Source organism: Globicephala melas, chromosome 11 (assembly GCF_963455315.2).
Source record: "Globicephala melas chromosome 11, mGloMel1.2, whole genome shotgun sequence".
NCBI classification, from domain to species: Eukaryota; Metazoa; Chordata; class Mammalia; order Artiodactyla; family Delphinidae; genus Globicephala; species Globicephala melas.
The window spans coordinates 8,109,177-8,123,243 of NC_083324.2; the positions used below are offsets into that span (position 1 = coordinate 8,109,177).

At 52.9% G+C, this 14,067-nt stretch overlaps 1 protein-coding gene across 1 annotated transcript; it reads right to left on the bottom strand.

Moving 5' to 3' along the window:
• Window positions 1-496: 496 nt before the first annotated feature.
• On the bottom strand, window positions 497-13,111 carry CAV3 (caveolin 3). The gene is made up of 2 exons (XM_030840815.2): window positions 12,998-13,111; window positions 497-838 (listed from the first exon to the last, which is right to left on the bottom strand). The coding sequence occupies exons 1-2, from the start codon at window positions 13,109-13,111 to the stop codon at window positions 497-499; spliced, it is 456 nt and encodes a 151-aa protein (XP_030696675.1).
• Between the last annotated feature and the right edge of the window lie 956 nt (window positions 13,112-14,067).

Sequence of the window (14,067 nt, forward strand, 5' to 3'; positions counted from 1 at the left end):
CCCTCCTGCTTCTCAGGGCAGAGAAATATATTTCTGGAGCTGGTCAGGACACGCACCCACCTTATGGACACATGCAAAACACAGCATTTCCCAGATGCAGCCGGAAACCCTTTATTGGAGCCACCCTGCTAACGCCAGCAGTCACTGGTGGTTTCCTGGGGGGGAGGGGGTGTGTCCAGGTGGGAGCTGAGGGCTGGATTGCGCCGTTACAGTACAAGTGAATGCAAAGATTTGCGGTAGCTGCCTCTTAGCCAATGATCTTCCTGGCACCCGGTCATTGGGGGTGTTGTGGTGGGGCAGGGGGCGGAGGGAAGGCCACTGCGCTTCCGTGGCGGACTGTCTTTTCTCTCCGGCTTCCCTACTCTGTGTGCTCCCGTCTTGGGGGGAAGCAGCGGTCCCCAGGGAGAAAGAGCTTGCCGGCAGCCCCGCAGAGCCTGATGGTGGGGCCAGCCCAGCGGGGCTCCCCTGCCCCACCACCCCTGCTGCCCACCCAGCCTCATACTTCTTTCCGCAGCATCACCTTGATGTTGCTGCAGACCTGGCCCAGGGCAGCGAAGAGCGGGTTGCAGAAGGTGCGGATGCAGAGCGAGTAGATGTGGCTGATGCACTGGATCTCGATCAGGTAGCTCTTGATGCAGGGCACCACCGCCCAGATGTGGCAGAAGGAGATGCAGGCGAACAGGAAGCCCCAGAGCAGGGCCAGCGGGACCCCCAGCAGTGTGGACAGCAGGCGGTAGCACCAGTACTTGGAGACGGTGAAGGTGGTGTAGCTCACCTTCCACACGCCATCAAAACTGTAGGTGCCCACGGGCTCCGCGATCACGTCTTCGAAATCCACCTGCAGGGGTGGGAGGGGGAACCCTCAAGTCACAGCAGCCACCCACTTCTCAAGCGTCAGAACCCCCTGGGGGGCTTGTTAATAAACCAGGTGGTTGGGCCCCCCCTGGGATTCTGACCCCGGTGAGTCCAGGGTGGGGCCTGAGAGCCTGCATTTCTGACAAGTCCCAGGTGATGCCGGTGCTGTCCCAGAGCAGAGAGGAACAAGAGCCGGTCCACTTCTCTCTCTCATGGATGGATCAGAGGCCCCCAGGAGTTGAGTAACTTACTAAAAGAAACTAAGTTAGAGGCAGGCCACGAGCCGTGGCTCTGAAATTCTATTATTTTGTGATCCTAGGGAATTGGACAGTCATCCTAAAAAAATGTACCGGGTGCCTGCCGATAGGATGATGAACAGGCGAAGGTTCCTGCCCTCCTGGAGCTTACGGCAGGCAGTTACACCACAGTGACCAGTGCTCCGGTAAGGGAAGGACAGGCCGTGTGCACCCACAGGGTGACATTTAACTTAGCCTGGGTGTCAGGCTTCCTGGAGGAGGTGACATCTAGCTAAGCTGATACCTAGAGGTAGCCAGGGGGAGGAAGGAGTTGTGGGCTGGAAAAGAGCGTTTGGGGCACCAGCTGCTGCGACCCAGTGGGATAGACAGTGTGTGCTCCTGGGGAGATGTAGGTGCTTCTGGAAGGCCAAGCGCAGGCCCAGGCCGGAGGGAGGCTGGAGAGGCCAGGCGGAGCAAGCATGGGGGCTTGAGGGCAATGAGAGCCACTCGGCTTTTGCACAGGGTGTGGCTCGGCTGGATCTGAGCCTTTTTTCAGTTGAGGTCTAATTGACATCTAACATTATATTCATTTCAGGTGTTCAACATAATTTGATTTTGTATATGTTGGGAAATGATCACTGCACTGAGTGTAGTTAACGTGTGTCGCCACACACAGTGACGTATTTGTGTGTGTGATGAGACCTTTTATGACTACTCTCTTGGCACCTTTTAAATAGACGCTGCGTACAGTGTTGTTAACTGTAGTCACCATGCTCTACTTTACATCCCCAGGACTTACTTATCTTATAACTGGAAGTTTGCACCCGTTGAGCCCCTTCACCCATTCCACCACCCCTCTCCCCGCCTCTGGAAACCACCCGCCTGTCCTCTGCATCTCTGATCTGAGTTCTGAGTGCCTCATTCTGGCTGCCGCAGCTGTGAGGATGCACGTGGGGGGCGAGTTGGGAGCCGTCGCCGAATCCCGCCCGGTTTGGGGTCATGGAGGTGTTTAGAGGGAGGTGCAGCGGCCTGAGAGCTGTGTTAGGATCCAGCACGTGGTGAGGTGAGGGCCGCGGCGTCCTGGCTGGTGGAGGCATCTGGTGTCTGAGCGCAGCACCCGTGGAGGACACAGGCTTTGCTCTCCCCACGCTGGTCCTGCAGCGACCTCAGACCTTCCTCTGCCGCTGCCCACCCCATCCCTCCTTTGCAGCTGCGAGGAACGTGGGCATTCAGAGAATCCTGCTCACGCATCCCACTGAAATGGTGACTGAGGCCCCATTTGGGAAGACGGAAGAAATACAAAAGATTGCTTTCAGCCAAGTCACTTAACTTTTCGCTAATCCCTGCTGTGCATTAAGCACCGTCATAGCTACTTTCTCATATGTGATTTCATTTAGTGGCACTGAGCCTTAGCTGTCTTGTCTGTAACATGGGGGCAGCGTGTTCCTGGGCTGTTTTCATAGTAGTTGGTTGAATGAATGCATGAATGGATCAGACTAATTGGCGGGGGGAGTGGGGACCAGTGATGCCAGAGCTCAAACTTCAACTCCCAAGTGAACCGTTTTCCTACTTTTTGAGGGGAAGGGGATCCCCTCTATGCCTAAAGTTATTATTAAAATTACTTTTTCTTATAACGTAGCCACATTGCAGAAAATTAAGGGAATAGCAAAAACAAAACACAAGCATCTCCCATTTGTATTTCTCTAGTACTAAAATTATTATTGCTTTGGTGTTTTTCTTTCCAGTGTGACTCTTTTGGTGGGGGGGAGTGGACATGACCATGTTGTATGTCCAGTGTTGAGGCCTGTTTTTCTCGTGTGGCTGGATTCTGAGCTCCTGTGCCAGGCCTCAGATCCCTGGGTCCCCCCGGAGACAGCTGAGGATGCAGCCCCACCCTGGGGATGGTACGTTGTTGTGGAGCCAAGTTCACGGGGTGAGATTTCAGGCTGCAGGCGATGTTCAAAAGCTGACTTGGGTGGGCAGAGGTCCTTCCGGGACTCGCTCATACATCTCAACCTCCAGCTTTCTCTCTGCAGGGGTTTAGCAGGGGTCACATAACCTCTCAGATGGCCCCTGGATGGAAGGGAAGGGCTGGAAGGAGGAATATGAATATGGTCCTCATCTCCTTGGAAAGGGTGGCACTGCTTCCTGGAGGGCTTCTTGGAGGTGGAGGTGGTGTCTGGCTGGGAGTTTGGGGGGCTGGGGGTTTGGAGGCAAGAGATGCAGGAGTAGTGTGCTGGATGTTTGTAAAAGAAGGCCCAAGTTGCTTGGGGAACGTCCCATGGCTTTGGAGAGTGGATGGAAAGGGCTGGCACCTTTCTACATCTGGTCTATATGGGCAGAAATCCAGAGTTGCTGTTGCTTGCAGATCCAAGAAGCTGGGGACTGTAGGCCCTGGGGGACCATTCCAACGTTGACCTGGTACATGCACCATGATTGTGGAGATTCAGTCAAACCCCCAGGGCCTGGATCCTGCTGACTGAGGTGTTCTGACCTCTGAAGCCCGCCCCTCCCCTCTCATGGCCGTGCCTGGCCTGTGCCTGATGCCTCCTAGCCCCCGGGCTGGGCTCTGGATCCTGGTGTGGCCCCAGGAACTTGGGTAGCTGAGGGAGGCCTTTGGGTGGAGGCGTGCTCCCCGCCTTTATCCAGCAGGCACTCCCTACTTCCTCCTCTCTCCCATTCAGCGCCTGGGGCCGCTACTGCCCCTCCTGTGACTGTTCCTTAGGACCGTGTCTCCCCACTCACAGATGACCCAGCCCTGCCTCCTCACGTCCAGCTGGGCAGACAGGTGCATCTGGGCGTCCTGATTCTAATCTAAGCTCTTCACGCGGCCCCAGCCAGGGTCAGACCCCGAGGCAGATGCTGGCTCTCAGGGAGGGTACTGTCCCCTCTGAGGTCTGGTCCTTGTTGGCCAGAGAGACCTGCCCCAGGGCAGGGCCGCCAGCCCCTTCTTCGCAGCCGTCCGCTCTGCTCCAAGCAGGCAGCAATTCCCCTGCCCCTCGGCAGCCCAGCCTGCTTTGTTCACTTATTCGTCCATTCAACACGTTTGATGATTTGTGTCTGGCCTCTAAGAGGCGACAAAGTGGAAAAGAGCCCTTGACTGAAGTCGCAGTGCTGAGATTTGAGTCCAGCTCTGCCTCTTATTGGCTCTGTGACCTTCAGCAAGTGTCTTAGCTTTCATATGCCTCGTTTTCCTAGATTGATTTCATTAGGTTTATTGGAGGATTGAATAAGATACGACATGTAATACTCAGAACATGGCCTGGCACAGAATCCCTGATCACTGATTGTTAGCTGCTGGTGGCCGTTACAGAGCGCTTTCTTCAACAGGAAGCTAGGGTCCCAAAGGTGGGTTTGCACACCAGCGCAGCTGCTGATCTGATGAGTGACCTTGGCGGATAACCTCTTTGAGCTTCATTTCCTCAACTGTAAAATGTGTTTGCTACTTCTTACAACTCTGTTACGAAGAACAGAAGTAATTTCTTTTCCATCCATCCATTTCCCACCATCTGTTCATTTACCCATCCATCTATCTGTCCATTCTCCCATCCATACACCCACCTATCCATCCATCCATGGATCCGTCAGTCTATCCATATGCATCCATCCGTTCATATCCATCTACCTATTTATCAGCCTGTCCATCCATCCATCCATCCATCCATCCATCCATCCATCCACCAATTCGTATCCATCCATCCATCCATCCAAACAACTATTTATTAAGCACCCACCTTGTGCTAGGCACACCTCCTCTTGGGCAATGATTAGTACATGGTAGCTGCCCAGTGACAGTAATCGTTTGTTCAATTGCTCTGAAGTTCCTATGAAAATATATCTCAGAAAAGCTGCTGACACCCAGATCGTAAATACGACCGTTCTCCAACCTACCTGGTCATAAATGTGTGTGTGCATGCGTACTCAGCCTGCGCAGGTAAGATGGATGGGGTCCTCTTTTCCCTCCTTTTCTGCTATGGTAATAATCCTGCCCCCAAGGATCTCTCTGCCTGTTAATGATTTTTTTTTTTTTTTTTTTTGCACAAGGTAGAAGCTGTTGTTGCTGGCATTTGAATTATTTCAAGTAAATGCCTTAGGCACTGTGCACAGGGCAACAGCTCCGTTGTCTGTGAATGCAAAAATATGCTCTCAGAGGGACAGGTAGTCCTGGGAGGAGGAGGCCGTTCCTAATCAGGACTGAGCACTGAGACCGCTCTCTGGTCACCGCACTAGTTTGGGGAGATATTTATAAGGCCGGCTCAGGCAGCCCTGGGCAGACGCGCCAGTGTATCAGAGGCGCACGGTGACTTCATTTCTTAATTCGTTTCTGGAAGTGGAGGGGAGATGGCTGCTGGCAGGGGGGGCTCGGGCCGTGGGCGGAGCCTCAGGAGGCGGGGCTGGCTGTGGGAAGGGGAGAAAGGGGCTGCTCGTAAGGTTGGTGTCCCCTTCTCTGGCATATTTATTTTTGGAACAGCAAGAGAGCCAGTTGATTCATCGGAACCGGCCAGCGCCGCTCCCGCCGTCCCCAACAGGGCGGGGAAGGTGCAGGACAGCAGAGCTGGGGCGGCGGTTGAGGGGGAGGCCAGACGCCACACCCACTTCAAAAATGCCTCCCCCGCATTCCTGCGTGACTCAGTCCTTGGGCATCCAGGGCCCTGCGCAGTTCAGACAGGCGCTCTGTGGGTGGGGGGAACGGCTCTCGGCAGGGGGACAGATATCTGGGACCAGTTTCCACTTGTTCAGCGTATCACTGTGTGATTTGAGACCTGGTACTTGCCCTCTCTGGGCCTGTGTTTTTGTTTGTTTTCAGTTTTTTGTTTGTTTGTTTTAACTCTTCCGAGAGGATTGGACCAACATCCCTAGTGACACGGAGTTAGTTTCGGAGTCAAGACCCAAAGGAGTGGCTTAGCTTTGTTGGGTCTTGGTTTTCTCACCTATTACCTTGCTATTTAAAGAGTGGTCCACAGTCACTGCCCCCTTCCCAACAAGGCAAGTACAGAAGTTGAGAGTAGGCATTTGGAAATAGTCACAGTGATGTGAGCCAATAATTTTATGTCTGTTGATTCTACTAATAATAAAAATTGGAGCTTACATTGTCAATGCCTATTTTTCCGTTCATCTCTCTAGTAGTTAATTTTTATTGACTTTTACGATTTGTGTACAACAGATTGGAATAATAATAATAAAACTGACCTTTCACCCAGATAGCCTGAGAAGCACTGGCCTGTAAAGTTAAAGCTTTAGCTGCAGAATAGCTGAGAAACGGCAAAGCTCTGCTTCACGTGTTATAATTGGCAATAACGTGAAAAAATGCTCAACATCACTAATTATCAGAGAAATGCAAATCAAAAGCACAATGACGTATCACCTCACACCAGTCAAAATGGCCATCATCAAAAAGTCTACGAACAATAAATGCTGAAGAGGGTGTGGAGAAAAGGGAACCCTCCTACCCTGCTGGTGGGAATGTGAATTGGTAACAGCCGCTATGGAGAACAGTATGGTAGTCCCTTAAAAACTAAAAATAGTGCTACCTTATGATCCAGCAGTCCCACTCCTGGGCATATATCTGGAGAAAACCATAATTTGAAAAGATACATGTACCCCAGTGTTCACCGAAGCACTGTTTACAATAGCCAGGACGTGGAAGCAACGTAAATGCCGATCAACAGAGGAATGGATGAAGAAGATATGGTACCTGTATACTGATACAATGGTATATCACTCAGCCATAGAAAAGAACAAAACGATGCCATCTGCAGCAACATGGATGGACCTAGAGATTGTCATACTGAGGGAAGTAAGTCAGACCCAGAAAGACAAATACCATATGATATCGCTTATATGTGGAATGTAAAAAAATGGCACAAATGAACCTATTTACAAAACAGAACTAGAGTCACAGATGTAGAAAACAATCTTATGGTTACCAAGGGGGAAAGGGGGCAAGGGATAAATTGGGAGGTTGGGATTGACACATACACACTACTATATATAAAATAGCTGACTGATAAGGACCTCCTGTATAGCACAGGGAACTCTACTCAATACTCTGCAATGACCTATATGGGAAAAGAATCTAAAAAAGAGTGGATACATGTATATGTATAACTGATTCACTTTGCTGTACACCGGAAACGAACACAACATTGTAAATCAACTGTACTCCAAAAAAATTAATTAAAAAATAGAATTCTATACAATCTGGGATAACCATAGTAACGCCCACAATTTGGCCCTTGTAGGTGTCTGTTTCTGGCCATGTGTCTTACATCCAGAATTTCTCCCAGCCTGAAAGGGACGAGCAGGGGTGGAGCCCACGCTGGCCTGACATCAAAGCCTGAGCCTGAATTTCTCCTGCTGTCTCCTTGATCAGGGTCATCGCAGGACCGGGTACCTCAGCAGGAGGTGAGGCAAGAATGCAACACAGACTGGTTCTGAGGGCAGGAAGAGGGGGTCCAGGGCATCCTACAGGGGGTGCCTGGGGCACCTGGCCTGGAGGTAGGGACACTTGGGTTCATATAAAGGAAATGTGAAGAGACCAAGATAACAGAGGGTGACCGGGGTGGGGGGTATGTGAAGAGAAGGGATCCACCAGAGGAGCCCTCATCAGATCTCAGAGCCCTGTCCTTGCCCATCTCTTCCCTCCCCTCCCTGCCCCCTTAGTCTCTGCCTTCGGGAAGGCTGGTGCGGTGGACTGGAGAGTAGTAGGAATGGCCCTGGGTTGACCTGTAGGTTAGCTGTGCACCAGCTTCTGGGGGGAATTTAGCTAGTCTCCAAAGATGACCCCAGATGGGTCATGCCTCTCAGCACACAGTCTCAGACCATAGGGAGTCTGGGCTTGCCCTGTGACTCGCTTTAACCACCAGAATGCTGTAGAGGAGATGCTGCTGCAGCTGCATGAGAGGCCGCCAGTGAGACCAGCAGAGCTGCCCAACTGAGGCTGCTCAGCCCACAGAACTGAGGGAGCCTCAAAGGCTTGGTGCTTTAAGCATGGAGTTTTAGGGTGATTTGTCACACAGCAGTGGAAAACTGGTACGCTGTGTCTTTAGGGGAAACTGGTGACAACTCTGGACTACAGGTTTATCTTCTATAGGACAAGGGGAACTTGTTTGTACTTTAAAGTACAAAGCATTCACTGGCCCTGCCTCATAAAATTTCTGGTGGCAGGGCCCAGAAATCTGCATTTTCACAAGCTCCCCAAGAAAGTGGATGTTTTTAAAAACTCTAGTTGATACACGGGGTGCCTACAACACTGTGTTGTAAATACCTCAGTGTGAGTTAATCCAGGGTATAGCCCTTCTTAGAGGTACTTGCCGGGGTACTTTCCAAAATGAAGGAATTGCCAGTGTGGAATGCCTGGCAGGTCATGACCTTTCCTAATTCAGCCTCAACCTGCCCTTTCTGCCTCCTCTCCCACAACTTCCCTTTCAGATGCTCCTAGTCCCATTTTTCGCCTGCAGACAGCGTAGCAAAGAGGTTTTGCCTGTGGGCCAACTCAGCCTAGCTGATGGTCCATGGCTTCCTGGAAACGTGCTGTGATCCATTAGTAATGTCTGCCACGGACATAGGCAGGGGAGTGGCAATACCCGTTCCTCACGTTTTCTGACTCTGCCCATCATTCCCCTCTACGTTGTGGCCTTTGCTTATTTTGTTCCCTCTTCTTGGAAAGCCTGATGCCCCCTTTCCACATTTTACATTTTTCTTATTATTTATGCACCTTGGATACCACCTCTCCATGAAGCTGGTGCCTGATTTTCCCAAGTGATGGAAAGTGATGTCTTCCTCCTTCCCGTGACCCTTCATCTGGCACTGATTTAAGGCATTTATCACCTCCTCCTGTGCATTCTCATTGTTTTTAGTCTCATCTTCTCTGTCTGTTGGAATTCTTGGATTCTTGGAATCTGTTGGATTCTTCTCAAGAGGAAGCACCAGGTCAGTTTCACAGGGTGTCCAGATGGGCCCACGGTGGGAGCAGAGTTTGGAGACCTTGGGGGAAGGAGGGTTACTGGGTCCTCTGGGTGTTTGTTAGCCTAAGCTGAGAGGCAGAAGGTGCTGTCTGTGTGCTTTTCTGAAGGGGGAGGGTCTTGTGGCAGATGTGGGTTGGAGGTAGGTGGGAACTAGTGTGATGGGCTGGGGTCAGGTGTCTCCCTCGGCCCTGGTTGAAGGGCTGGCCCTGAGTGCCTGAGGGGAGTGGTTGAAACCAGAAGCTGAAGGACCTGCCTGCCGAGGGGTTCATATGTCCCTGCTCTAGGGCCCGGCTGCCTAAGTGTGAGTTGGGGAGGGGGAGGAGTGTCGATGAGAAAGCCCTGAGACCTCTCACAAATAACTGGTGGACTGTGGGGTGGGACTGGGGGCCTGCAGGAATGCACGAGGCAGGGGCTGACGGCTTTGCAATCTGGGTCTGAATGAATGGTGTCCTCACTGACCAGCTGGAGTGCCAGGGACCGCTGGCCTCCTTTCCCGCCCCCCGAGAGCCTAGCATGGGCCCTACACGCAGTGGGTCTCATTGCTCATTGCCACGTCCTCTGCGACAGCACAGTGCCTGGAACGGAGCAGGCGCTCGGGAATGACTCGTGGAATCGATGTTCCATGAATGGTGGTGATGGTGGGGGTGAGGGGAATGAGGCGAGCCTCTCCTCTGCCCAGGCCCAGCCTGGAGCTGGGAGACTACAGTCAAGACTGCTAGGCTGTGCGGAGCTCTCCCTCAGCTGTTGGCACTCACTTTCCAGCCTGGGTTCAAGGGTAGCACGAGGCCTTGCTCAGGGAAGTTTGGGAAAGTTTTGACTCTAGAAATCCAGAGGGAGCACCTCCTTCTGCTGAGGGTCAAATCCAAGGGCCCGGTGGGTGCATCTCCTGCTCTTCACCCTTGTCTTTTCTGTGTGAAACCTCAGCAGCTGGCGGTGGAGGGGACGGGTCTCCCTTTTCTCCACCCGGCCTCTGTCTACACTAGGGACTCAGGCCCAGAGAGGGAAAGGGATTTGCCCAGGGTCACACAGCAAGCTAGAGTCAGGGCTGGGACTAGACTTGGGTCTCTGTAGCCTGTCTTATTCTACCGTCTTACGGCGTCATCCTCACACACGTGGAGCCTGTTCACACATGTGACACCACCCCGACGGGAGCCTTTCCAGCCTTCATCTTGGCCTGACCTTGTTTCTCTTTCTCTCCATCTCTGTCCCCCTCACACCCTCGGTCCCTTGTCCTCCCCCTCACCCCCCGGTCCTTTCCCTGGTCGATGAAAGACATCCAGGTGACCCAAAGGCCAGCCTGTTCAGATGGACGTCTCTCTTTCAGCCACGCTGTCTCCCATTTCTTCCTTTTCTTCATTCTTTCACATCCCATTACACCAACCTGAAGTCTTCTTGAACCTGTCTGTGGTATTTATCTGGTTCAGTTTTAGAATCCCTGTTCTAAATTTCAAAACGTTTTCATCTCTCACTCATTAAAAATGAAAGAAAAAGTCAAATAAGTTCCCAAACCAGGGGATGTCCAGTAAATACACCAAATAATCATCTCCTCTCGACAAGAACATTTGTGGGCCTCCTGCTTCACCTTGGAGGCATGGTTTTCTGGGGCTCAGGGCCTCCGGGAGAGGGTAGCTCCCAGCGCCCTGGGAGGCTGCGTAAGCAGCTGCGTCCGTGTGGCCGCCCCCATCCCTGCCTTGGATTATAATCTGGGCCTCGAGCCTGGAGCCAGCTCCCTCCTGGCTCACTGGGACCCGAGAGCCCCTCTCCACTTGTCACCTGCTGCGGGATCCTTCAGAAAACACATGCTCCCTAAGGGTCCTCTTTTGCATTCCCGCAGCCGCCAGGGCCCACCAGAGGGGAGCCTGAGTGTCAACGCCGGCCCTGGCTTAGCTCTCTTGTCCTCCAGGCTCCTAATCAGCTCACATTTGCACACCCTTGCTGTGTGCCAGGGACTCTCGTAGGCACTTTCAAACCTCTTATCTCATGCAATCCTCTCGGTCTATTTCTATTGCACAGCGCTGCTCTGAGATCCATTTACCCTGGGGGAATAAATTGTGCTCATTTTACAGGGGGGCCAGTGTCATTGCTTTTAAGTAGAGGAGTCTGGATTTCAAACCACATCTGTTAGTGTCAAGTCTGGGACCGTTGCGTCTAGATCACACTGCACAAACCACGACAAATACTGTTTGACGTGCGTATGGTGCTTTTCAGTTCGGAACGTTCATTCCCTAATTTTGCCGCACTTCCCCAACTGTGCTGTGCTGGCCCTCTCTGCACCACAGATGATATTTATAAATACAATAATAGCATAATATGAGCTGTTACAGGGAAATGCCCTGAGTGAGGTAAGGGCACAGAGGAAGGAGCTCCTGGTTGCTTGGAGGAGTTGGGGAAGGCCTCCTGGGCAGGTGACATTTCAATCAGGTCTCGAAGGCTGAGTGGGCATCCACCACGTGGAGGAGAGGAGGCTGGCTGCTGGCAATGACACAGGAGGCATGGGAGCTGGAGGTGGAAGGGGAAGGTGGGGGCCAGATGTGCTGGGGTTCGAATGCCATGGGGGGAAGTTAGACTCATGCAGCACGGGAGGTGTCCCACTGAAGGTGACCACGCAGGGCTGTCCTTTAGAACAAGCCCTTAACCCCGCTGTCTAATCCAGTGGCCTTGAGCTATGTACGAGCACTTGACCTGTGGCTAGTGCAACTGAAGGATTCTAAATTGTGTTTAATTTTAATTAAAATGTAAAAACTGATAGTTAATTCTGTGACTGGGAAACTTGTAAGAATGTCTGGCACAGTTTGGGTTTGTGAATCAGTTTTCGACTGTTCATTATATGAACTCTAAAGACAGAAGGGTTTCTCATAAAAACTTTGGAGTCTGAACTGAGATGCATCCCACGTCTCAGATACACACTAGATTTTGAAGATGAAGGAAGATTATACAATTGTTCACCAATAATTGTTTTGTAGTGATTACACGTTGAAATGATACTATTTTGGACATACTGGCTTAAATGAGAAATATCTTGAAAATTAATTTTACCTGTTCGTTTTTCCTTTTTAAAGTCATGGCTGCTAGAAAACTTAAAATGACATAGGGTGATTGTATAATGGGTCGCATTATATTTCTACTGGACACCACTGGTCTGTGGTTCTGATGTATGCAGAGCACCCGGGAGGCCCCCGCACCTGCCCTTTTAAAGGCCCTTCCAGTGACTTTGATGCTGGTTGGTGGGTACCCTTCTCCCAGGAATTCTGCTGTAGTAAGATCCCTGTGGCTACCGGGTGGAGGCTGGACTGAGGGGTGGCCCTGGAGGCAGCCGGGCTGCTGATGGCATCGGGTGAGGAAAGAGGCCTGACTCAGGCCTGGCCGCGAAGGAGACTCCCTGAAGGCAGGGTAACCCTCATACAGGGGTCCCGGTGCCCTCTGAGTGGCCTCTGGCCTGGCCTGGATGCTGCACGTGCCAGGAGCAGGCATGAGTGCTGGGTACAGCCCCCCAGCCTGGGGCAGTGGGGGCCCCTGCAAGGGGCCAGCAGCCCTGCTGGAAACCGCCCTCTGGGGATTAACCCCACACCCACTGTGGAGACCGCAAAATGCCCCTGGCATGGAAAGGGCCCAACTTGGCCGCCTCGTCTGTCCCCAGCCGAGGACCAAGAGCACACGGGAAGAGCTACAGAGTTGTAAAGTTTCCTTTGCGACTCGCCTGCCCCGCCCCGGTCGATGGTCTTGTATGTGCAGCTGATTCTTTGCTCTTGTTGACACTAAAGGCTCTTTGGGGGTACAAGCTGGTTTGCGGGATGGGGGTGGGTGGGTGGGATTTGGAGAAGACAGAGGAACAGGTCTCTTTTCAGGGAAGCCGATCGCGCGGGAGCAGAGCCTGCCCCTTCCAGCACCCAACCTGACACCCTCCAGGCGGGGGGCGCCGGGGCAGGCCCTCGAGCCTACCTTCACTATGTCCTCGTTAATGTTCTTGGGGTCCCGGTTCACCAGGTCGATCTCCTTGAAGTGAATGTCCTTGACGATCTGGGCCTCCAGGTCTGTGTGCTCCTCGGCCATCATCGTGGAGCTGGGTGACCTGCGAGAGGAGATCGGAGCCGTGTGGCCAGCGGGGCTGAAAAGACCCAGGGCAGGGACAACAGTGTCCCCAGACTTGTGCCGCTGGTGGCTAAATAGGCCCCACCCAGCGTGCCGGCTGACAGCTGTCCCGCATAACTTCAGCCTGCTGCTGGCTGAAGGCTCCGGTGGCAGGCCTCCAAGCTAAAATTAAGACTGGAGCCCTGCAGGAAGGCCCAGCGCTCCTTAAAGGGGGCTGCACGGGCGCTGGGCCTCATGCGCGAGCCAAGGGCCTGGTGTCTCCTGGTGCCCCCGCGGTTGGCTGCTGCTGTGGGACCCTGGTATTTGTGTTTGGGCTCCTGTGGGAAGGAGGTGGGCTCAGCCCCCAGCTCAACCTCTTGCTGGGTGTGTGAGCTTGGGCACACCTCGCCTCTCCGGGCCATCATGTCCCCACCTGTAAAATGGGGCCATGATAATAACGATCGGGGCTCTGCCTACCCTCGTGGAAAGGAGGAGGTGAGCTCGTGGGAGAAAATGCTTCAGAACAGAAATGCTCTCTGGTGGGGATTCTCGTTGGAGCAGTTGGTACCTGCCCTGCTGTTTGATGGCCTGAAGCAGGGCTGAGGTTTTCCCACTTCTAGGCTTTTCCCCGGAGGGGTTGATGGACTGTGGTGTGGGGTAGGTCTGGGGCTGAGACCGGACGCAGACCACCCTCCTCTGCCTTTTGATACCACGTGGAGGGGACCTGGAGTCCACGTTTCTGCCACCCTTCACCCTGTCCCCAGGGACAGCTTAGTGACAGCTTCCCAGATATCCATGGGCCCCAGACATAGCACGGGCATCGGTGGGGTTGCCCTCTCTTAGGTATCTGCTTAGTTTCCCTGCGTCCTCTTCCAGGTCAGCCATCACCCAAGGCCCCCGCCACATGAAGGGTGACGACTCTGAGTCTCCAGGGTCTGTGC

Bases quoted from the DNA above. Each gene is read 5' to 3' on its own strand.
- CAV3 (XM_030840815.2), bottom strand. From the start codon at position 13,111: ATGATGGCCGAGGAGCACACAGACCTGGAGGCCCAGATCGTCAAGGAC. The intron at 839-12,997 runs GTAGGCTCGAGG...CCACCCCTGCAG, and splicing joins TTAACGAGGACATAGTGAAG to GTGGATTTCGAAGACGTGAT.